At 37.0% G+C, this 26,472-nt stretch overlaps 1 protein-coding gene across 1 annotated transcript; it reads left to right on the top strand.

The window, feature by feature from the left end:
* Window positions 1-7,479: 7,479 nt before the first annotated feature.
* LOC138309584 (uncharacterized) lies at window positions 7,480-8,325 on the top strand. The gene has a single exon (XM_069250809.1). It carries the CDS (start codon window positions 7,480-7,482, stop codon window positions 8,323-8,325), a length of 846 nt encoding a protein of 281 aa, XP_069106910.1.
* The last annotated feature ends 18,147 nt before the right edge of the window (window positions 8,326-26,472 follow it).

The following is a 26,472-nucleotide window of genomic DNA, read 5'->3' as shown; positions in this document are numbered from 1 at the left end:
TTACACACCACCTTTGCTCTGAGGCCGTCCAAAACTATTGGTTAGATCAAGGAGTTCTCCGCGTGGTTGTGTCCGCTATTGGGAAAACCTTATTATGGGATCAAATTAATCCCAAAAGGCTTTGACAAAAGATTTGACATTGACCAGGCAATGCCTTTGTTTCCCTATCGACATATTAATGTACGATTGAGTTGTTTTTGTTTGTTTGTGTTTTACGGCCCATCGACAACTTAAGGTCATTTAGGGCCAAACTACAAGTTCATGCATTAATATCAGGATAAAAGATCAGGGTAAGAAAAGGCAAGTAAGGACTAAAACACAGATTGTAAACGTTTATTTGATAAAAAAAAAGGTTTGCATGGGATAAAATAGTTTTGGCTAAAACACACGAGAAAACTCATGCAAAATGTTGATGAAACGATGAAATGTTGAGTTGATACGATGATATGATGAGAAAACGTTCATATTTTGCTCTAAAATACCGATTTCTTTGAGATAATTAAAAATACGATTATGTCTCACGGCATGAAACAAAGTGTACATGTCGGAGACATCGTAGTATTTATCTCGTATGTGCTTAAAATCAATACAATGCAATAAAATATGCTCCACTGTGAGAGGAGAATCACATGCATGGCATGTAGGAGGATCCTCCCCTCTCAATAGATAGGAATGTGTAAAATATGTGTGTCCAGTTCGGAGCCGAGAGAGAACAACTTCCTCTCTGCGGTCTCTCCGACTGGACAGTTTAGGATTAAGTGTAGGTTGAATTTTAAACAGTTTATTGTTTGTTTCGGTAGACCACCTTTGTTGCCAATGGTGTTTGATGGCTGACTGAATTGAAGGTTTGATGTCGGTGTATGGTAGTTTCAAATCTGTTTGTGCTAGGCGAAGAGCAGTCTTAGCTGCTTTATCAGCCTGTTCATTCCCCTTTATACCCACATGACTGGGAATCCAGAGATAAGTAATTTGAGTTTTAGAAGATAATCGAAATGTTCGGATTAAAAGATTTTGGATTAGAGTATTTCTAGGACATCTTGATTTCAAAGCCTGAAGAACCGAAAGAGAGTCTGAACAGATGATTGCCTTTTCAATGCGGTGTTCTTCGATGTGGTCAAGAGCCAGACCGATAAAGCACAAGCTTCCGCAGAGAAAATGGAGGCAACATCTGGAAGTCGGATAGAGGAACAGTGATTAGATGTACAGCATGCTGCCGCAACTTTATCACCATCTTTTGAGCCGTCAGTGTAGATCTTAACATGATCAGGGAAAGCTCTGATGCACTCCCGAAAGGAGGATTTATGTTCTTCGGGTAATGCACTGGACTTTGCCCTCTCATGCAAAGATAAATTGATATCAGGTGTTTGAATGAGCCATGGTGGTACATCCGATATGGTGTACTCGTCAATGGCGTCGAAATTTATATTTAGTTCCTGCAAAAGCTTTGAAATTCTGATGCCAAATGTTGGTATGAGCTTTTGATTTTGTCTGAATATGTCCTGGTGTTGTGGATTAAATACAAGATCGAATGCTGGGGGGATTTTTGGGGATTGGATTTCAGTTGGGCAGCATACTGTAAGGATAATTTCTTTCGTCGATCGTCTAGAGATGGCTCATTAGCTTCCACATGGAGACTCTTCACAGGTGTTGTTCGAAAAGCTCCAAGTGCCAGACGCAGTCCCTGATTCTGGATAGGGTCAAGCATCTGTAGATAGGAGCTGCGAGCCGATCCATAGACAATCGAGCCGTAGTCAAGTTTTGATCTAATAAGTGCCCGGTAGATACGCAGAAGCATTTCACGGTCTGCACCCCAATCAGAATGGGACAGAACACGTAGAATGTTCAGCGCCTTCGAGCACTTATCTTTCAGGTGTTTTATGTGTGGAACAAAGGACAGTTTCGAATCAAATATTAATCCAAGAAATTTAGTTTGTTCAACTACTGGAATTTTAATTCCATTGAGTGTGAGGTCTGGATCGTTGTGTGGTTTTCGTTTTTGACAGAAATGCATGCAGACAGTTTTTGATCTTGAAAATCTAAAGCCATTTTCGTCAGCCCAATTTTGTAATTTGCCTAAACATTGTTGTAGTTGTCGTTCTATAGTGTGCATGTTTTTTGATCTGTAACAGATCAAGAAATCATCCACAAATAGAGACCCTTCTGTAGATTGACCAAGACATTTGGTTATGCTGTTAATTTTTAAGCCAAAAAGTGTGACAGACAGGATACCACCCTGAGGGACACCCATCTCCTGTTTTTGTGTTTCTGAATAAGTTGAACCCGTTCGAACTTTGAAATGCCTGTCAGATATAAAATTTGAAATAAACTTTGGCAAATTACCACGTATACCGATATCATGAAGATCGTTCATGATTCCATATTGCCAAGTTGTGTCGTATGCCTTTTCAAGGTCAAAGAATACGGCCACAAGATGTTCTTTCTTGGCAAATGCTTCTCGTATAAATGTTTCTAGTCTAACTAAGTGGTCTACCGTTCCCCTGCGGTTTCTAAAGCCGCTTTGCAAAGGACTTAAAATATTGTTTGATTCCAGGAACCAAACTAATCTAGTATTTATCATACGTTCTAGAGTTTTACAAATACAACTCGTCAATGAAATAGGACGATAGTTATTGGCATCAGTAGCATCTTTCCCGGGCTTCGGAAGGGGTATAATAGTAGATTCCTTCCAAGACTCGGGAATTTTGCCAGAAGAGTAAACTTGGTTAAATATAGTTAAAAGACATTTTAGTGAAGATTCTGGTAATTGTTTTAAAAACATATATGGAATTTCGTCTGGTCCAGCTGCCGAGTCCCTTGATTTCTCAAGGGACTCGAGCAATTCTGGTATCTCGAAAGGCCTATTGTAACTTTCAGTATTGGAGGATTTAAATTTTAGACGTCTCTTTTCCTTCTCTTTTTTAAATTTTTGGAATTTTTTGGAATGATTTTTGACCGATGAATGTTCAGCGAAATTTTTGGCAAAGGCGTCGGCTATTTCGGATTTAGTAGAAAAGATTTTATTTTTGTTAATGAGGTGGGAGGATGGTGTTGTTTTTCTTTTCCCACTAATTTTGCCAATCCATTTCCCAAACTTTCTTCGAAGATGTATTGGAGTTAATTTTTGAAACATACTCTTTCCAAGTACTTTTCTTGTCGGACTTAATAGACCTTCGAGCTTTAGCTCTCCAATGATTTTAAATTGTTATAGTTTGAGACGGTTGGTGAAGCCAAGTACCGCCTCAGAGCTGCATTTCTACCAGATCTATTGATAAATGAATCTTTGGAAAGACGAAACGTTTGTAGGTTTTTGACATTTGTGACAGAAGGAACTTTGTTATGTTTTGGCACGGATTTTGGTCCTCGGCGCATGGTTTTTTGAGAACAACGCCTTATGGAAGATTCCAGTAGCCCTATGATATTATTGAAAGTGAGCGCTTCCACAAAGTTGACCATGCCAATGAAAATTGATGGATTAACGATAGATGGGCGAGCCAGAGTCAGGGTGTGTAAATATGTTGGGGCATTGGTGTTATAAAGACATAAGCTGTTTTTATCAATAAACTCTTCGATACGTCTAACCTCTATCATCAGTACCTGGGGAGCCCGCAGAGGCTATTATGACCGTTAAAGTCACCCATAATAATATAAGGCACTGGTAGTTGCGATACGAGATTGCTTAGTTCATCACAACTAAATGAAGTATTTGGAGGTAAATATATAGAACAGATTGTTATTTTTCTGTGAAGAGTTGCACTTACGGCAACAGCTTGTAGGGTGGTATTTAGCAGGATGTGTATGTGGGGGACGTTTTTATAGCACCCGCCACCGCCCACACCAACCTTGATGCCCGGGCACCCGCCTTGTTGTTGGAGTGTTGGTGAATAATGTAAATTGTCTGAGATTGCTGGTGTCCTTTCAGTATTATTTCTTTGGAGACAAGAAATATGGATGGGTTCTTTTGCTTGTACAAGATGTTTCAGTTCTTTTATTGTTCGCTTTTTAAATACTGCGTATGTTCCATTGCATGATTGTGTTTGTCATGTTGTTCCCTGAGGATAGTTTGTCGGACTTGACAGGACTACGAAATGACAGTAGGTTGTCCGGAGTGGCGATAGTAGATGTGCTGTCGCCAAACTCGCTGTCGTCCGATAGAACATCATAGATGTTCCGACTTCATCACGACAAGGACATCGTCATCTGATCCCTTACTGGGTTTATTAATTTATTGCTGGGAGCCTCGGCAGCTTTACCTTGGTGGTTTTTGGTCCGGCGATGCTCCTGTGGTCAAGTGATTAGCTGGTCGCTTGGAGTTTCCAGACGGGAACCGAAAAGTTTTTTTAACGTCAATAGACGGTGATGATAATGCACGTCTATGACGAGGGCAACCGTTATACTTGCTCTGTTTTGTTCTGTGTTTGAGGTCTTTGTGTATTAAGTCCCGGTTATTTATCAGGCAGGGCAGTTTAATGTACTCGAAAGGAGGTTTTTGCTCTGGTGGCCGTGATGTTTTTTGCTGTGGATTTTACAATCCTACCTGTCATAAGTTTGAATCCTGGTTCCGGTGATCCCCCATGAATTAGCTTTGCAGGAACCTTGTGGTCATACAGCCAGTTTGCCATCAGACAATTTATGGTGGTGACATCAATTGTCCCAGTTAGGCTTGTCAACAAAGCATGGACCGAGCAGGTTTGACGGTAACACTCTGAGTCAGGTGTCTTTTGTAATTGTGATCTGAGCATAGGACACTATGCTAGTTAAGGTCTGTACTCTCGACTATCCTCCTGGTACCTTCAGGAAAGAAATGTTTCGGGTATATTTGACCCGAAACAATCTCCCTCTCTTTCTCCAGGAAGGACAAAACGCGATGACGAAGCTGCATGGTGCGAGCCTTGCAATTGTAGGCACAACTGTTTTTGCCTAGCTATAACTCTTCACAACGTCACATCTCGTCGTTCATGTGACCTCACGTCCACAGTGCTCACATACCTTTTGCGCATGCATCGATCCCTCATGATGGCCATATCTCTGGCAGTTGTACTACATCTACTAGAGGTTTGTGGTAATATATGGAGTGACTGCATTGCACAAGCGCACAGTACCCTACCATAGAACAGATGATATGCGTGGAGGTTGGGAACTGCGATACGTAAAGCTATGAAAGGTGTTTGTTTTTTGCTGACAAGTTTGAAAGGGCTTTATCAGTACCGTCAACCACCTACGAGACCGGGATATTCTCTGTTTGAAGTACCTGAAAGTATATCGGCATCGGTAATCATTCTGCAAGGTCCAGGGCATCTGATTACCCCTTGCAGCAATTAATGAATGGTGTGGTGCCTTAACATGTACAACAACACCGCAAAAAATCTGGTAAACTTCCAACAAGTTTTCCGATTGTTACAATATTCGGAAAACGTGTCTACATGGAGGTCTCCGATCTTGAATACGGAAATGTTTACGGCTATTTCAAGAACGAATGTCACCTATGGCTCCCTTGGACATAACCTTTTTATATCACAAGTAAGTCAATAGCATGCAACTTTTGTTTCCCAATAGTTAATGTCCTATGTTAACAGCTATAAGAAACTGGGGAAAAGATGGTAATCCGCCCTGCGTAGCGACTGACATGATCACAATGATTATTGTGGGTTTTGTTTGTACCGTACTTTTTGACTTCAATCATTATTCAGGAAACGATACTGTAGAGTGGTTGGTACACAAATAGTCCTTGCGTTAAGGAATGCTATCACCGTGACCCAGCCACGGAGTCCAACATCGCCAGCTATTAATACACGGATATACAATGTCACACAGTGCTCATTCGGCATATACAGGATAGTATCCCACCCTATGGCTAGTCAATGACGTTCGAGTACGCTGGTGTGACCCTCCAGGCCTAGGTTGCGCACAACGTCTGACATTAAAAGTACATTAAAACTATCGAATAAAAATAATTGTTCGTGCGGAACTATAACGTAATCGACAACTGATCTGCCCCTTCTTGAGACATGAGTAAAATCATCAGATCCAAATCTACCGTTAAGACACAAGTATTGGTTTCAATCATAAAGTCAATAAAAACATCACCATAATGATTTGATCCGTCGTCAATTGAGTGTCTAGGGGAGTAATTGTATCAACACCTTCAATAAAGTCAGCTGAATATCGCTTATTCTGGCATTGAAGTCTCCTGCTATACATATGTTACCCAAGGTTTGATAAGAATAAATACTTTCCAACAGGTTATGGAAAAAAAGCATCACTTTCCGCTGACCTTGTTGAATGTTGGGGTGGTAGGTAAACACACACAAAAAATAAAGGTCCTTCTCAGCTCCATTACTGAGTTTTATCCATAAAATGTCATCCGTATTATCATTTAAAATGTTAATTTCGTACGAATTGTAAATGTCATTTTTTTATAAAAACGCCTACACCGCCGCTTCCCCGCTTAGCTTTTTGATGTAAAGCTTTCCGGTTATTTCCAATCCATCGATATCCATTGATATGTGGTTCCTCATCACCTCTCAGGAATGTCTCGCACACCGCAAAAATGTCAAAGTTCATTGCGGTGATTACTTTTTGTCTAAAGTCAAAATTGTTTTTATTATTCACTGACAACCCTGCCAAATTCCAAAATCCTAGAGACAGACGGGATTCTCCGTTTCCCTATCTACGTTCATTATAGTGTCGTGTGTTTTGACGGTCCTTGCCCACGTGATGGTTGTTTACGTTACCACGTGTGGGCCTAGGCGTAAGTCGGTCACGCGTGTCCCTGTTATCGCATTCGGTTCTGTTATCAAACCTGTCATTTTGACGTCTATTTGAATTTGTGCCGTTGATTCTCCATGAGTTTGAAAAACTATTGTCTCTGTGTTGGTATCCCCCATTTCTGTGGTTTTCGTCCCGCGGACGACTGTCATGAGCATTCACGTGTGTGTCACTGTTATGCACTTGTTCACCACGTGCACGCGTACGCGCCGAGTCACTGTACGAGTCATCCTGGCCTGAGTTGCGCTCATGATCACGTGTACGACGCACTAATCGGGTACCCTGTACTCGGTATTTATTATTTCTGCCGATTTCTTTTAGGACTGTGTGTAGTGTACGTTCTGTCTCAAGCTCACTTTTTGATTTGTCACTGTCAATGTACACATTGTTGTAGTTGTCTGTACTTTTCAGTTTCTTTTTCTCTTTCATTATTTTTGTTTTGTTTTCAATCGTGTCCACTGAAGCGATCACAACACCCGCATATCTACCTTTCGGTTGTTTACGTTCTGCATGTGTGATTTGTATGTCCGCTAATTTTAGACCGTCACGTACCAATGTTTTCACATTCTGTAATGTCATTTCATTTTTGTTTTCACCATTTTCTTCTTCCAATACTGGTAAATTTTTTACCTATGTACTGTGATAGCTACATAGACAGTGCTTACCAGTGGTATAGTAGTGACTTTTTGTGAGTATACACACTATATAGACAACATGAATGATAAAACTTCCACAACTGATGAGACTGATAGTGTTATCAGCAGATCACTCAGAGAACTTTTAACCTTAGTGGGCAAGCTGGATTTGAGACTTAATGTAATTGAAGAACAGGTAAAAAAAATCGATGGTGTTCAAAAATCCCTGAATTCACTGACAACTCGAGTGCGATTCCTAGAAGATGAAATCCATAAGGTTAAAGACAAACACATTGAAATCGAGAAGAGTGCAGAAATGATAAGTGATTTGTATGACGACATGAAAGACTCCACATTAAAAACCAATTCAGAGATAAAAAGTATGAAGAAGACAGTAGAGATGGTTGACTCCAACACAAAACAAATTGAGACAGTGGTAATGACAAACAAAGACAACCAGCAGGCAATATTAGACACTATAGAGGACATACAGTGTCGATCAATGAAACAGAACCTGGTATTCCATGGACTCCGGGAAGACAAACACGAGGACACTGAAAGTAGACTGAAAGACTTTATCTACTATGAACTATGTATCGAGAAAAACATTGAATTCACAAATGTCCATCGTTTTGGCAGGCATGTATTTGGCAAATCGCGGCCGATCGTAGCAGTGTTTATGTACCAAAAAGACCTGCAGCTAGTTCGAAAAAACGCACATTATCTTAAGGACACAAACTTTTGGATCAATGAGCAGTTCCCCAAAGCTGTGGAACAACGGCGTAGAGAGCTATACCCTATTCTGCGATCGCACAAAAGAGCAGGCCACCAAGTTAAACTTGTGAGAGACAGACTTTACATCGACAATCAACTGTATGATGGTCAAGAGACACCTAGTAGAAGTTGTTCTATCATCCAATGTTAACAATGGTAGAATTGTCAAAAAACGATCACGTGTTCCCTCTTCCCCATCTATGCATAATAATGCCCCCGTTATCCAGTCGGCCACGTTTGTCATCTGATCGTGAGCCAGAACAGTCACGTGTGCCTCCTAGTACTCCTGGGCAACCAGTAGAGGAACGGAGGGTTAGCGAGGGTAACCTCGTCCTGGCCCAGTCAGGGCAGTCACGTGTGCCTCCTAGTACTCCTGGGCAACCAGTAGAGGAACGGAGGGTTAGCGAGGGTAACATCGTCCAGGCCCAGTCAGGGCAGTCACGTGTGCCTCCTAGTACTCCTGGGCAACCAGTTGAGGAACGGAGGGTTAGCGAGGGTAACCTCGGCGAGGCCCAGTCAGGGCAGTCACGTGTGCCTCCTAGTACTCCTGGACAACCAGTTGAGGAACGGAGGATCATTGAGTCTCGTGAGTCTAGTACACATGACACCTCGAGCTCCCAGTCAGTAGGGGAACAGAGGTAGGACAGGGAGGAGAGTGAGTTGTCGGTCCTGTCATGGAACATTGGTAAAGGGCTCCATTATTAAACTCACCGACGGAGATTTTTTAGAAATATTATATAAATATGATGTCATATGTCTGACTGAATGTTGGATAACGAGTAATGACGTAGTTGAGTTGAATGGATTTTGTACATATGTTTTTCCCAGACCTACTGGAAAAGGGGGTGGTGTTGTGCTTCTGCATAAAAACCATTTAAAAAATATGTTTTCTATCGTGGAAAATATTGTTGATTGTATATTTTGGGTAAGGATTTACTCTGGTAATAAGTCAATTTTTTTGTGTTTTTGTTATTTTCCTCCGGAAAATAGTATCTTTTATAATAGTTGTGATATTGATATATTCATGAGTCTAGAGGAGTCAATAAGCCGTTACAAAACAAATGGTAATGTGTATGTAGCCGGTGACTTAAATGCTCGAACAGGAACTAGGCCAGATTATATTGTAAATGATGGGCTTGATGATGAATTGTTTGATGATATGTTTTATAATAACGATTCAACTAGTTGTCCTCGTAGTAATATGGATAATCATGTAAATACATATGGTAGAAAATTACTTACATTGTGTAAATCTACAAGTATGCGAATAGTTAATGGTCGTCATACAGGCGATAAAAATGGAAATTACACCTTTTGTAACAACAACGGAATGAGCCTAATTGATTATCTATTAGTTGATTGTGATTTTATTTCAAATGTTTTAAAATTTGGCACGGGCGAGTTCAATACTATGTCTGACCACTCACCGTTGAGTTTTTCCTTCAATATGTGTAACACTAATATAATTGATGACCGCAATAATGTCTTATGTAGTGGTAAATACAACAAAAACTGTGAGATGGAACAAAGACAATGTAGATAGTATATGCAATGACGTTCAAGCAATAGTTCAAGACCTTCTTTAATATATGTGATATGTCGTTAAATTCTCAAGAAAAAATTGATGAATGTGTAACCAAATTTTGTGGTGATATAAATCATGTTGTTTTACCAAACTGTAATGTTAGAAATACAAGTAATAAGAATCAATACCCGCAACAGTATAAAGGTGATAAAGAGGACAAACCATGGTTTACTGATGAATGTAAAAATAGATATAATGAGTATAAACGTGCATTATTTAATTTTAATGTTAACAAGACACATGATAATCATGCGGTTCTTATAAGTAAAAAACAAACTTACAAAAAGTTGGAATATAGACTTAAGCGGCAATACAAAGACAAGAAGGTGATATGGTAGAGTTTCTCAGAAAGAATAACCCCAAGAAATTCTATAAATATTTTTCAAAGCGTAAAAATCATGTATCTCAACCACATATTAGTATGGATGAATTTTTAGACTATTTTAGTAATATTAGTAGTAACATTGATACAGATGACACTAGTGACGAATTGTCGCATAACGATATAGATTCAACAATATTTAATGAATTAGATGAACCATTTACTGAAGAGGAGATACATTTTGCAATTCGTAATCTGAAAAGAGATAAAAGTTGCAGTGAAGATCTAATTTTTAAACGAATTATTCTTAGATTGTGAAGATATTTTGATACCTTGTATATCAAAACTCTTTAGTAGAATTTTTGAATCCGGGTTCTTTCCAGAAGTGTGGTCACGTGGCTCCATTGTCCCAGTACATAAAAAAGGTGATATAAATAATGTCAATAATTATAGAGGTATAACTTTAGTCAGTTGTATGGGAAAGCTATTTACCGCAGTGTTAAACAGAAGGCTGATTAAGTGGGATAAGGAAAATTCTGTTATAACTGATGCTCAATTTGGTTTTAAAGCTGGTCACTCAACAGTAGATGCAATATTCGTCCTTCAATCACTAATTAATAGAACTCTTAATAAAAAGAAACGTTTGTACTGTTGTTTCATTGATTATAAAAAGGCAATTGATCTTATTGATAGAGGGAAACTTTGGTGTAAACTTATAAAACACGGAGTTCAAGGAAAATTTTTAAAAATTATTAAGTCTCTCTATGAAAATGTAAAATCATGTGTGAAATACAATGGTCATATATCAGAATATTTTGATAACAAAATCGGTCTCTTCCAAGGCGAAGTTCTCTCACCAATTTTATACAGTCTTTTTGTGAATGATTGTGAAATGAATTTTATAAAAGAAAGTTGTCAACCGGTTGAAATTGGTATGATATCCCTGTTTTTACTTATGTACGCGGACGATACAGTGCTTATTGCAGAAAGTCCGCATGCTTTACAAACTATGTTGGATGTAATGTTTTTGTATAATAATGAATGGAAGCTTACACTTAATGTAGAAAAAACTAAAATTGTAGTTTTTAGAAATGGTGGTATTGTAAGACAAGAAGAAAAATGGTTTTACAACCATAAAGAAGTAGAAGTGGTAGATGATTTTAACTATCTAGGTATGTTTTTTAATTATAATGGTAAATTTAACAAAACTCAACAACATGTAGCTGAAAAGGGCAGAAAAGCACATTTTGCATTATCAAATAAATTAAAAAGTCATTGTTTTAACACCGAAACATTGTGTTCAGTATTTGACACTTACGTAAGTAGTGTATTAGGTTATGCATGTGAAGTATGGGGTTTTCATAGAGCACTTGAGGTTGAAAAAGTACATGTTAGTTTTTGTAAAAGAATTCTAGGCGTCGGTAAAAACACTTGTAACGATCTTGTTTACTATGAGTTAGGTAGATTGCCTATGCATATTATCAGGAAAATGAAAATATTGAAATACTGGGTAAAACTTAAAGAAACCGATAATTGTATATTAAAAGCATGTTATGAGCAAAGAATATTAGATAATGATGATTGGATCATGAATGTACAAGCCGAACTGAATAAGCTAGGATTGGGGTATTTGTGGAATAGTACGTATGAGAGTAATATTGTATATAAACTAATTGAACAAAAATTTTATGATGTATGTACTCAAGAAATTTTAAACAGGATACAGAATTCCTCAAAAGGAATTTTTATATCAACATCTAGTAGACAATTTTGGTTTACAATATTATTTAAAGAAACCCATTGATCAAAAGTATAAAAACAGTATTACAAGTATACGATTAAGTAGCCATAAGTTAAAAATTGAAAGTGGTAGGTTTCAAAATGTAGCACGACCTAATAGAATATGTACAGTTTGTAATACCAATGATATAGAAGATGAGTTTCACTTCATCCTTAAATGTCCTCTTTATACCCAACTACGAGTTAGATATCTGAAACCTTATTATTTTTATCATCCAAGTGTGTTCAAACTTGTTCAATTACTCAGTGTAAATAATGTTAAAGTTTTAAATAATCTCGGAAAATTCTTAAAACTTGCATTCCAGAAACGTTCTCAGTCTCTTAATACACCGTAACTGTATAGTATCTGATGTATGATAATTGTGTACTAATGTTTGTGTTTTATTGTATACAATCACTCTCCTGTACATGTTTAAATTGTTCAATATGTATTAAAAATGTACTTTGTGTCTTATAAGCCGCAAGGCTTACGGAAATAAACAAATTGAAATTGAAATTGAAATTGATATAGATATATAATTAGCCATGTCTTTTGTTTGATGATTATGTAATACCAGGACCATGATGTTGTTTACCTGTACGCAACACCATTCATCGAACTCACCTGTAATTACCTGGCCGCGGGCAATTTGCTATTCGGTGGACTATATCGGGTATTTGGTATTGTCTTACTGTCAATCAGGCTTGGACATCCGTTAATTGGATTGTGATTTGAATTATGGAAAACCCCGTAACATCAATGCTCTAGGTATTTTATTGTCACCTCCATTTTAAAATGAAGATGTAAAAAGCAAATGGAAATGAAATATCCCTGATCATACCTAGGAAATATATATGACCAACAACACACACATATATATATATATGTCGTACACAGATAAAATAATAATGGAAGTTGACTTATTCAGAAACAAAAATGGTTCTAAGAAACTATTTCAACTAAGGTTTAACCTTAAAAGTTATTCCAGATCAAGTACTGAAATAACGTAATCGTGGCATTATAGCAATCTTCCGTAATTTCTAAGGTATAAGCAAGAATTCGTAAGCATGTATTTTCACCGTTTCGAATAGTCATACAAGAAGGGTTACAGCATTACCACACTAAATATACTTATTTAAATATCACTAAGTATGTTCATATATCACACTATTAAAATCTCGGTATGATATACAAAAGGATCGACAATGAATAGGCTATTTTAAGGATGTAGCATAATCGTTTAATAATTTTTTTTTAAATCTACACTTATACTGTATCCTAAAATCATATATCAGAAATATTAATGTTGTATGTCTGCTTTTTAGTAAACGGTTATGGATAAAGTTTCAAAGGCAACAATATAGATATACATAATTATTTTCGGTATAAGATCTGGGGCTACGGCACCATTAAAACTTTCTCAGGATTTTTTACTCAAGTCTATGAACAGACAGACAGACAGACATTCTTTATTTCCTCTGAATCGAGATTGTCATTTTAACATTTCAATTTAACTGCAAAACGGACGTATTTACATTATAATTACAAGAACTCAGTCATTAATGAGTACATTCATCTCCGTAAGCATTCCTTCCACTGCATTGCTTAGAGCAACCATCATATTCTGCCATTCGATATCCTCCAATTGAATAAGTGTCCTTCCGCCAAGAATGAATGAACACTTTTCATCTGGCTCTAATGTGTCAAAACTAACGTATTTCTCTACGCTAATACAGTTTACAATTTGTTCATATAAGTTGTCCCTGCTTTTGTACAGTGATGGACACTCAACTAAGAAATGCTTTACGTCATTGTCCACTCGTTTGTTGCACAGTTTGCAAATTGCATAGTTAAGTTCAACCCGGTACGAAAGTTTGACCAATTCACAAATTTTCCACGTATTCTTTGGAAATTTCAGTGTTAAATCCCATAAGGGATTTGGTCCGAGAAAATGGTGAACTGCCTTATAATATGATAAACTAGGACGATTTTTACATATTTCCGAACATATATCAAAGTAAAAAATTGTCACTGCGTTTTTAATGAACGATTTCCACTGAAATTCTCTATAAAATTCACCGGAGATAACAAAGTCAAAGAAGAAGGCTTCAATGCTAAATTTCACCATTGTGTCGAGGATATCCACGATAAAGCTGACTTTTCTAAGTTTTTGTGGCGTAAACATCAATGTACATAAACGAATAATAAAGAGAGTTTTCCAAACAAAAGACGACTTAGCACGACACAGCTTGTTCCATAGATACAGTTTCCTAACTTCCACATCCGACCATATATCGTCAGGTAGATCTATAGCCCTGGCAGTTATAGCTGAGGGTGATGTTTTGTCAAAGCCTTGGCATCTTCGCGCAGCGTACCGTATTGTTGTATTCAATATATCATTCGATTTCTGCGTAGTATTCGCCCAAAGTTCACATCCATAGAGAATACCTGGTATGATAATTCCCTTAATGAGTTTTGCACTTTTTAGAGGGTTTAACCCGCCAGGATAAATAACTACACTTATTAAAACTGTTGAGGTTCCGTCTACCTTTGTTACACGCGTTTACTATGCCAACGTCAGCTTTAAGGTCAGAACAAAAAGTAATTCCCGCGTAAACTTTCGAGTTAGTCCATTCTATTATTGCGCCTCCAAGTGAGCACACTGCTGTATGGTAACTGGCATTTCGTTTCTTGTGAGAAAATTGCATCAGCGAAGATTTGCAAGAGTTATAGTTTAGCCTCCAAGTTCTAGCATAGGCACTAACGACATTAAGTTGAGCTTGTAGATTTGCAATACTACTTGCCAATACGAGAGTGTCGTCGGCTAACAAAACACAAGGAACGTGTAATGTCTGAATATGTAGGCCAAATTTTGCGTCATCAAGGTCACGCGCCAGATCATTTATCATAACGAGAAACATCCAGGCTGACAATGTTCTCCCTTGACCAACCCCTTGCTTGACCGGATAGGGTTCGCTCAGTTTATCTTCAAATAATATGCGTGATGTTACGTTTTGAAATGAGTTGTTTAATATTCTCCAGAATTTTCCATTGAAACCTAAGTTGTACACTTTGTGTAGAAGCCCGTCTATCCATACACTATTAAATGCTTTGGCATTGTCAAGGAAAGCTGCGAATACGTTGGACCCATTTTCGATGTAATGACAGATTGATTCCTTTACCGTGAATGCGGCCATAATACTGCCACATTCCTCTCTGAATCCTTGTTGTAATTTATGTGGAAACTGAATTTCGGCACAACGAGATGATATGCGTTGGTAAAGAATTTTTTCAAATAACTTTTGTAGAACCGATGTTAATGTAATGTCTCTGTAGTTGTTTTTGTTCAGTTTATCTTTATTTCCGCCTTTGAATAGTGTTATAACTATGACTTTTTTAAAATGATCGGGATATTCCTCTTTGATTAGTATTTGGTTAAACAACATAACAATCGCTTCTAGTAGGCTTTTGCCGCCGTAACGGATATGTTCGATTACTATGCCGTCGTGGCCTCCGGCTTTACCATTTTGCATACTTCTGACTGCTGCTTCAGCTTCTCTTAAAGTTATTGAGCGATCACAAATGCCATCTTCATTCTCATAGCTATTTACAACCATGTTCTGAATATCCATTTGAACCCTGATCTTATGAATATCATCAAAATCGTTTTCCTCAGATGGTAGAGCTAGTTGCCTGAAATGCTCACACCACACATTCCTCAGTTCATCGGAGTCACGAATAATTTTATCTTCAACTTTTAGTCCTGAACCTTTTTTATCTGAACATCTGCGTGCACGCACGACCTTGTAGAATGTGCCGACATCGATTTCGGCCGCTTCCTGTAGCTTATCGAGCTGCTGTTGTTCGTAGAGTTCTCTTGCTTCTTTTAATGCGTTACGAAAATATTTTTAGAATTCTTGTAGTCTTTGTACACTGTATGTTCCATACCGCGCGGACGACCATTCTCTATCCAAGCTCTACGGAATTGTCTCATGTTCCTGTGATATTGTCTGACACTTCCAAAATTCCAGTAGGGTTTTAAGTATTTACGATATCGCTTAACTGGCAGCGTTTTCGATGCATCATTGATAACACAGACAATGTCCTGTACGAAACTGTCAAGCTCATTACAGTTTTTCTCGTAATTATTGATAACCTTTTTGATCGACTTCGAGACTTTCTCAGTGTAAACGATTTTCTGTTCTGAGGATATTTTTCCTCCAATGTATTGCCGTAGTCGAAGTGTTTCGAGGCTTGTTTCGTATTGCGCATCGGAGTTCAAAGGACACAGGAAGATGATCTGACGCGTTTAGAAAATGATCGTCGTGTATAACACATTGTGTTACATTGTCGATGTATTGTGCTTCTATTAAGATATGGTCAATCAGTGAACTATTCAATCTATCCCATGAAACGTACGTTACATTGCCGCCTTTCGACCATTCTTGTGAGTTGACTGATACGAGATATTTCTCAGTGATGAAAGTTTCAATGAGTGCTCCTCTGTCGTTGGATTCACGCATATTCTTTTTACCGAAGCGTTCAGATATGTGTCCATTAAAGTCTCCAAGAATTATAACTTGCCCTTGTTCACTATATAACTGGTATAAATCATTTAAAGTCTGAAGAGTTTCTCGATATAAAACCATCGATAAGTTAGTTGACGGCATCAAAACACCAAACACATATACAAACGATTTGTCATCGAGTTGTATCGACGCGCCTATAATACGATCGTTTCCTTCATTAAGAAGAGGAGATACCTTCAAACATTTGTTCCAAAGTATCGCAATTCCACCAAACCCTCGCGGATGCGTCCTCAGTTCCAATTCGATGGGAATTCGTGTATCGCTGCGTCCGAACGATTCAAAATTACTGTCAATAGTATCAAGAAAGTTGAGCTGTTCTGGAAGTAACCAGTGCTCGGTAATAACAGCAATGTCTGTATCTCTCAAAATATCAGCGAGCAGTGGGGCTCCATACATTACCCCACGAGTGTTCCACGTAAGAAGCTTCACGGTGAGGATAAATAAGAACCACACCAATGTAACATACTTTATCACCATGAATATTGATTGTCAAATCGGCGATTTTTCCTTCTCGACCATTCACCTTCGCGGCTTCCATATCGGTTGTCGACACGATCCTCCCATTCGCGTACGAGAACGCCATCGGGCCAAAAGTAAGGATCCAATGCCGTTTCAAAACTATCTTCGGATACATTTATACGTGCTGTATACGTTGGATCATCTGTGTTCCAAAACTGTATTACTCACATCATAGTCACTTTAACCCCTCCTTCCGCCGCGTATGCCTTCACTGAATTCTCAACTTCATCTGTTGAGCCATCTGCAGTAATGCGTGACATTTAGAGTCGTTTGCTTCTAGTTTTACGACGCACGCCGCGAAACTCGTAAGCGGATGTCTTTTTCTCCTCAGAAGACTGATTCTGTTGGACATCGCGGTGTTCACTATCAACTTTTTTACATTGATTATCTCGGTTCTGTCTGATCACACCATTTTCACTATTACTGTTGCTCGGTTTATAGCGCGACGGTTCATACGATAATTAAGACTCATGCACCTGGTAATCAATACTTGATGTATATACACGCGTACTCTGATGAAATGTATGATGATCCTTTTCTAACCACACGAAACGTAATCGAGAAACATTTAATCAATTAATCATACAGAAATGAAATCTCGACAGGTATCGGTATATAGCCCCCCCGGTTGGAATATATACCAGATAATTTTTACATGTATAATTGATAAAAAAATAAAGGAGGTAATAGCAACGGTATATATGTCAATTAAGTGCTGGGTCCTAACAAACACATATATGTTGGGTACATTATTATTTCCTTTATTTCCTCCAATATTGAAGAGTTTACAGAAAACAACACATAAATAAAGATAGAAACATTCTAACATACACACGTTACACACATATATACATATCTATCAATACAAGAAAATACTATTAGATATTCGACTACATTTGCCATTATCTAATAGCGGAGAATGCTTATAATAATTAGCTACAAACATATGTAGACGAGACATCACAAATGATACATGCAGTTTGTAATAACAGATATATACGTATCAAGAGTCTATATATAGGGCTAGCACAAAAACATACATAATACAAATACTCTGGAGTTCACAAGCAACTTTGTACGAAATAGTCTACAATAGCTAATTGCAATTTTAATTACTCTATGGTCACATGTTCCTCCAGATTTCCTCTTTGTACATAGTTATGTCACCATCATGTTTACAAAGGCACCTGTGATTTTTACATGGTCAGTTAATTATCACAGTGTGATTAGATGCCATGCGCTGTGTCGCAGTAAAATGTCTGATTCTTAGCAATAAATTCTGATTGGCGTATTTCCACAGTATTCTGCATTGGCCTGATCATCAGAATACGGAAAAAGTTCTTCGGACAGTTTTGGTTCATACGTCCAGCTCTTCACTCAGAGCTTGGACAAGGAATCTTGTTATTTTTTAAAAATCATTTATTTCAGTCATCAGTCATATTAGCTATTTTGACATTATATTGTTAAATGATTTATGTTTCATTTTGATTTAAAAGTTTATTTAATTTTTCAATGCTGTATATAAATTTTTCATTTGTATATTTTACTAGCTTGATAATGTATTCTGTGTCGCAGTCTTTCTAACAAAAAGAAAGAATTCATTTTACCTATAACTTAACTCTAGGAGTGACCATGTTCTGTAAGAAATCAGTTTTACCTAAAGTGAAGCGTTACCTGTTAGAGTTATCTCCCCTCTGTAAGATAAAATAAAATTGACTGAGCGACATGTGCGAAATACATAATGTACATCGTTTCAATATCAATTTCATCATTGAGGTAACCTTTTTACCTGATCTGAATGAGCGAAAACTACAAGTGTCATAACGTTTTTGTGTCAGTTGCTAAACGTCAATGAAATAAACATAATGCAGTAAGCTCGGTGATTATTGATGATGAATTTCGGTCTGACCGGAAATATACATGCCGGAAGTTGATAGTCAATCTTATTTCATGGGTCGTGCTTATTTTATAAATGTTGTGTAAATGATGGCTACATTCAAGTACACTGTGCAATATGAGATCATTATACATTAGACCACAAAAATGACACAAATATATAAATTGTCATTATCGCGCATTTCTACGCATATTTTAACAATTCGTTTAATGCATGAACTATACTGTGGAAAACGTAAAGCAAGTTTCCATATTGCAAATGGTTCTAATCTTTTATGTAAAAGACGAAAAATGAGAAAAATCTTTATCAGCTTTCATACTTTCACAAAGTTGAACTGTTCATATCTTTTTTAACATGGGTATTTACTAAACGTTTCCATTTGCATTTGTTTGGAAATGTACCACATTTTAAAAATCCATCCAGTACAAAATACAAATAATATTTTTTTCAAAATTTGGATAATGTCAGGGATAAATCCTCTGTTAAAACTGCAAAATTTAAAAACTCCTATATCCATGGAACATATTCTACCAAGGAACAACAATTTTTTAACACTAATATACACTTCAATAGAAAACCAACCAATCAATGATGTGGACATATCTGTCCTCGTTCTTATATTAAAACCTTGTATAGATTTGACAATGAAATTTTGTGAAATAGAAAGCAGTTATACATGTATATAGTAAGCTATTGGTCCACCTCTTTACATATGTTCTAAGTATTTTAGATATACTGTGCTCTCCTAACTCTCAAATTATGAATAGATTAGTAGTATCATGATATTTACTATCAATATATAGTTTGGGATAAATACTGTATTTATCTCAAATTATTACACGAGAGGAAAGTTAAAATCAACTGATCATTACCAAAATTGACACGGCCACGTGTTTATAATTTGGTACGATAAAATACCCCATATGGTGCCCCATGTACGTATTTCACTATTTACACACTATTTTTCGATTAATACGTATTTTGTATTAAGCTTTATATAAACTATATGTAACCTTTGACAGGACACATTTATAATTTGTGAAATCTGATATGTATCATATACTAAAACAATTATAGAACATTGTATTGCTCACCGTTTGCTCAAAACTGCCCTCTCTCTCGGCCATGCGTGTTTTTGTTTACTATCCGGGTACCGAACATACGTATACACGAGGTATTTTTAACTATGCAAATCAACCCGTTCTATTTTAAGAATTCTTTACTAATTGATAATTGCGTAATCATCTTCATTGGAAAGAAACCAAATGAAGAACCTTTCATAAGGGATGTTAATATATATTTTAGCAAAGTTTGGTGAAAGCATAATGGGACTTTAAAGGTGGTATGAACGCTATGGGATACAGACATATTCTACATGTAGCGCGTTTTATTTACATAAATAAATCTTCTTTTACGTCAAATTTAAAAACGTGATGGTTGCTAAGTTGGGTAACTACGGTAGTCAGGGTAGTGATGCGGTCCGGAGTGGAGCTAGCCGCCATATTTGATTTTCAACCAAGGAAATTAACTGTGATATAGCCTATTGATGTTATGACCGTTGAGCTGCTGAATGTTTGTCATGTATGTATCGGTCTAAGAACGCGATATACACTAAATTCTTCATAGTCACGACTTATTTTATTGTACGAAGGATAGACAAGTGTTTGCGTGTGTGTAGGCCTATTTTGAATGCAAAGACGGGGCTGTTTAAAGCTGATGATACTGTTTCGGATAGGCTTCCTGTGATGGTTTTTTTTCTGGAAACCTTTATATGATCTGTTAATCTATTGTTCACTTCGACGCTCCCAGAATTGTTCACCGACAATCAGGTGTTAAGGTGAGTGACCGTACACACATGTACATCTGACGTAACTGTGACCGTACACACATGTACATCTGACGTAACTATGACCGTACACACATGTACATCTGACGTAACTATGACCGTACACACATGTACATCTGACGTAACTAATGGATTCCCGGAATGTCCCCCCCCCTCCCCCGCCCCCCGGTTGTAGCCCCGACCAGCGATTCATTTTGTAGTTTATTACCATTACAATGCTTGAACACATCTTTTGATGTCAAATACATATTTAATTGGATCTAATAAAAACTCTTTATTAATAATGTTATTTTGAAATCCGTCAACTTATGACGCAAAATCTTATTGAAGCGTGAACTAGAAGTAGTCCGAACCTGCAATGCGTTTGTATTCATATGTCGTTGCGATTACGCTAATTTGAACGCAACTCCCCTCCCGTTGACTATATAGGGGCATATGTAAAATATATAGAGATTGAACAGTGTTTTGATTGCGTTAAAGGTGGTATGAACGCAATGGGATACAGGCATATTCAATGTAGCGCGTTATATATCAATAATGTCCATTTCGAATAAAAATTGAGATAACCAAGGCGGAACGACTACCGGTATGTACATGTATCGTTGTCAGGGTAGTGATGCGGTCCGAAGTGGAGCGAGCCGCCATATTTGATTTTCGACCGAGGAAAGTGACTGTGATATAGCCTATTGATGGTATGACCGTTGAGCTGCTAAATGTTTGTCATGTATGTATTGGTCTAAGAACGCGATTTAGACTAAATTCTTCATAGCCATGACTTTTATTTTATTGTACGGAGGATAGACAAGTGTTTGCGTGTGTGCCAAGACGCCAAGACGCCCCCATTTAAGCTGATGATACTGTTTCAGATAGGCTACCTGTAATGTTTTTTGTTTTGTTTTTTCTGGACCTGTATATGATCTGTTAATCTATTGTTCGCTTATACGCTCCCAGAATTGTTCACCGACAATCAGATGTTCTGTATATTTAGGTGAGATAAGTGACCGTACACACATGTACAACTGACGTAACTATGGGATTCCCCGAACATTCCTGAGGAAAGCCCCCGGTTGTAGCCATGACCAGCGATTCATTTTGTAGTTTATTACCGTTAAAATACTTGAACGCATGTTTTGTTTTGATGTCAAATACATATTTAATTGGATCTCATAAAAACTCTTTATTGTTATTTTAAAATCCGTCAACTTATGACGCAAAATCTTATCGAAGCGTGAACTAGAAGTAGTCCGAACCTGCACTGCGTTTGTATTCATACGTCATTGCGTTTACGCTAATTTGAACGCAACTCCCCTCCCGTTGACTATATAGGGACATATGTAAATATAGAAGCATGATATTACGTCATCGCTTCAGATGTCACGTCATTATTTATTTCATGACCATGACAACGCATCGATTGCCTGACCAACACTGCCAAACAAGAACGCCCCAAGTCTCGTAAGAAAGCCTATGATTCCTTCCAGGACAATTTAACGACTTCAAAAATCATATGTAAGACAGGCTCGAAAATGGACCGGTCTCGAAAATTAGCCTAGAATTTCCTACCAAAACAGACTATAAGGCGCGGCTTATCATCGAGATTTTAGGGCATTATACTGTTGACATATCCAAAAACATTGAACATAATTCCAATGATTCATTTAAGATTCCAATCACATTCACGCAGTGTTTCCGTTCCGCTTTCTATTTTGTTTTTCTTTCATTGACCTACATAATTGTTTGGTGGATGTTTGGAATGAAGAGGTGAACACTGACTGTTTTGCTTTAAAAGACATTAAGTTAACCGTGAAATCACATGCCAGACAAACCAAAGTATACGGTAAGTATAACTGGCAAAGAGTCTGTAATCATAATAACATTTGGAATTTTTATTTTTACGATTTTTGTTTCAGTGAAAATTGCATGTATGTTGTTAAGATTTCAAAGTATAAAAAAAAAAAAAAAAAAAGGACAATAGCATTTACATGGCTGACACTCATGTACCAATTAAGGATATTTCATTTGGTATAATGATATCATTAAAACACAGATCCTTATTCGTTTCACATAGTAGTAAGTGTTTTAAGTATGTCAAGTATAAAGGAAGCCATTGTTTGTAGTAAGTTTGTGTAGAAGAAATTCAATTAAATGAATGACATGATTGTGCAATATTAGTATTTTTGATAATCGAATTTGTTTCAGGGATTTCCTGTGGAAAAACAAAAAGAAAGGTTTGCAGTACAATGTTTGTTACAAATGTTTGCTGACATAAATCTCCGTAGTAGCAGACACATTTTCTGTATTAACAGTCATATCTCACTGAGAACTGATTGTATCAAATTATCATATTTCTGTTTTAACACGTATCGGTAAGGATTCTGAAATATTCATAGCAACACTCCGTACAAATGGTATTAAAACAAAGAATAAAATTCATTTCGGGAAACAACAACGACTATCAAATATTTCCCAGAAGACACGATGTCATGCAATAAAAACTAAGAGATATTTAAAGGGGGTGTACCGTTAATGCTGAAGCTACAATTATCTACGTAATATATCAAATAACACTCTAGATTTTTTTTTATAATTACCTGATTGACTAATGGAGAACTGTTAAGGTGTTGGGTACCATGGCAATAATCACGAAACAAATGAATTATGAAATGCCATGTTTTAGATCCCTCGGAGCTTGCTTGTTTGCTTCAATTTCCAAATATTTCATCGACAAAAAGGTGTTAAATGTCAAGAGGACATTCGACTCCTCTTCTTACTTGTAAATGTCAAGAGGACATCCAACTCCTCTCCTTACTTGTAAATGTCAAGAGGACATCCAACTCCTCTCCTTACTTGTAAATGTCAAGAGGACATCCGACTCCTCCCTACTGTAAATTCAAGAGGCATCACTCTCCTTACTTGTAAATGTCAAGAGGACATCCAACTCCTCTCCTTACTTGTAAATGTCAAGAGGACATCCGACTCCTCTCCTTACTTGTAAATGTCAAGAGGACATCCAACTCCTCTCCTTACTTGTAAATGTCAAGAGGACATCCAACTCCTCTCCTTACTTGTAAATGTCAAGAGGACATCCAACTCCTCTCCTTACTTGCTTGAAATTGAATTTTATCCTGCAACTGTCCCACATACTGACCGATAACTACTGCCGGGTAAACCTGTGCTTTATCCGTCAATACGAAATGCTTTATCCGTTAATACGATCACGTGAATTTGTTCCATATCTGACGGAACTTTTTCTAACTTGACCCCAAACTTGAACCTTCCAGTGAATGAAACGTCATTCAGTCCCGCTAAAACGTGACGTCACATTCACCGAAATGACGTCATTTTTACGATATCGAAAATCTCGTATGGCGGTTGTCGTCGTTTTCTTGGCTCATGGCAAAGGTATGCATTCAACATTAAATTAGCTTCGATATTGGATTGTGGCTCTATCAACAAACATATACATCTGTTCCTTATGCATTAACTACATGAAATACCCATTTTAAACCATAAAGTTGTAATTATATCACAGTCCTTTGAAAAACTAACGTCATTTTTAATGTTTGAGGAGAGTCTCGAGGCGTAATCCCCGCCTTCATCGGCCATTCTTGCATAGTCGAGCAAGGTGTTACAGAGTCTATTTTTATAACAAACCAACCAATCATCGAGCTCCTTTGCCTGAACCACAACAAAATATCTAAGAATAGATAGAAGGATTTTCCTGTATCAGCCAATCAGTAAAAAGGTCGTCACTTTAGCCTTTTCCAACCACGGGAAATCACCCGGTGCAGTCGCAATTTTATACCCCATATCTCTACTACGGAGTTGTCGTTCCTTACATATTTCAAGAAAACGTCAATGAAGAGCTCTAGTTTTTTCGCAAACGATTTATCAGTAGAAAATTGATATATATATATATAAATGAAATAAACTTATTTTATATTCAAGAAATGATATTTGACAATTAAATTTTTGATTGCAAGGAAAGAAAACCCCATGCTGTGTTGAAATAAAAGAATATACATGAAGAAGTGATGATAGTACAAATAATTAATTTTAATTGCATTTGATAGAAACCAAAACCATTTCAATTGATGCAATCATTTCTGAAAATATATTAAAAAAAGTTCACAAATAACAGCACCATATCTTGGCTTATCACGAATAATAACAAATGTAAAAAAAAAATCAGAAATGTATAAAACAAACAATATTTTTCAAAATAAAAACAAAAGGAAAATAAACACATTATTCCCTAATTTCTTCTAAAAAAAGTATTCAGAACTTACATGTAACAAATAAGAGCACCATACCTTATCATATCATGAATAAAGGTACACAAAATGTAATTTAAATGTAAATAAAAATTGTATAACAAGATATCCCAGAGGGATCTTGACGCTAACCAAAGAACTTGTGATCTATGCCGGACTATGGAAAGAGGGATCTTTTCCCTGCTTTTCAAACTTTTTCAAACATACTAAATATAAAATTTGAGACAGATTGCTTCTGTAATTTCTGAAGAAATAGCGTTAACAAACTTCAATGATGAAATAGAAGATGGCAGCCGGTTGGCCATCTTGTTGATCGATCAGTCTAAAAAGGTGTTATGCACAACTAGGGTCCTAGTTGTGCATGTTGCATTTGAGACCAATTGGTAACATACGTATGGAATTTGCGAGAGACCCCTTCAATTACTTCTGAGAAATACATGTAGCGGTAACTCACAAAATCCAAAATGGCGGCTGGTCAGCCATCTTGTTGACCGATCAGTTACAAAATGCAATATGCACCACTAGGGTCCTAGGGAAACCTAGATGAATTTTGAGAATGTTCCCATCAGTACTGTCTGAGAACTAGACGACGGACCACGGACAAAAAGCGATTTGAATAGCCCACCATCTGATGATGGATGGCTAAAAAGCAAGTAATATAAAAAAATATATTTCATCAAAATAATCAAAGTACTGAAAGTACTGAGAGGCTAAGACCATGCAAAGATATTTTTTTAAAGAAGATAACCCACTGTCAATGTTTGTTTCAAGAAACGTTTTGTGATAAGTGGGATTGAATGAGCAGTATTCAGAGATGTTTTAAGCAAGTTTATCATTATAAGTGTACAGTATTTAAAGTCAGCCCCCTTTTGTTTCTTGAATAAGTCAAAAGCTTTACAGCATTATGCATACAGAATACCCTGGCTCGCCACCATAAGATAATTAGTCAAGTAGTTCCAATCACTATGAAGTCAATTGAGTTGGAATCAAAACTATCTGAATGAATAAATCTAGTATAGAATGCAGGGAGCAACTAGTTTGTTGAAAGAATTTGAGCTTTTGTGTCATTCATGGGAAAGATTATTTTAAGATGTTCCACCCCAACAGATTAATAGCGTATACATATGTGTAAGAAACACAAAAATAGAAATAAATAAATAATTAGTTTTGGTTTTATGTTCTGTACAATAAATACCTCATTTCAAATAGAGGATAGTGCCATGGATTATTTTATGTACGGACGAGTTTGATGGTCAAGGTAAGCTGGAGTACCCAGAAATAATCACCAACCAGCAACTGGCACCAGTATCTGGCAACTGCCCGACATGGGATTTGAACTTGCAATCCGGAGGTGGGCTTGTGGCCCGGGTACATCTTAACCACTGGGCCTCAATATTACAATTATTGCAAAGTTTGAGTTTCTTAGTAAAATACAAACCTCAAACTTTGCAATAATGGCTATTGTGTAAATTATGAAGTGTTCTTA

The sequence above is a fragment of the Argopecten irradians genome, chromosome 15, assembly GCF_041381155.1.
Source record: "Argopecten irradians isolate NY chromosome 15, Ai_NY, whole genome shotgun sequence".
NCBI lineage: Eukaryota > Metazoa > Mollusca > Bivalvia > Pectinida > Pectinidae > Argopecten > Argopecten irradians.
This window is presented reverse-complemented; position numbering and strand designations above follow the sequence as displayed.

Coding starts and splice junctions, on each gene's coding strand:
- LOC138309584 (XM_069250809.1), top strand. CDS start 7,480: ATGAATGATAAAACTTCCACAACTGATGAGACTGATAGTGTTATCAGC.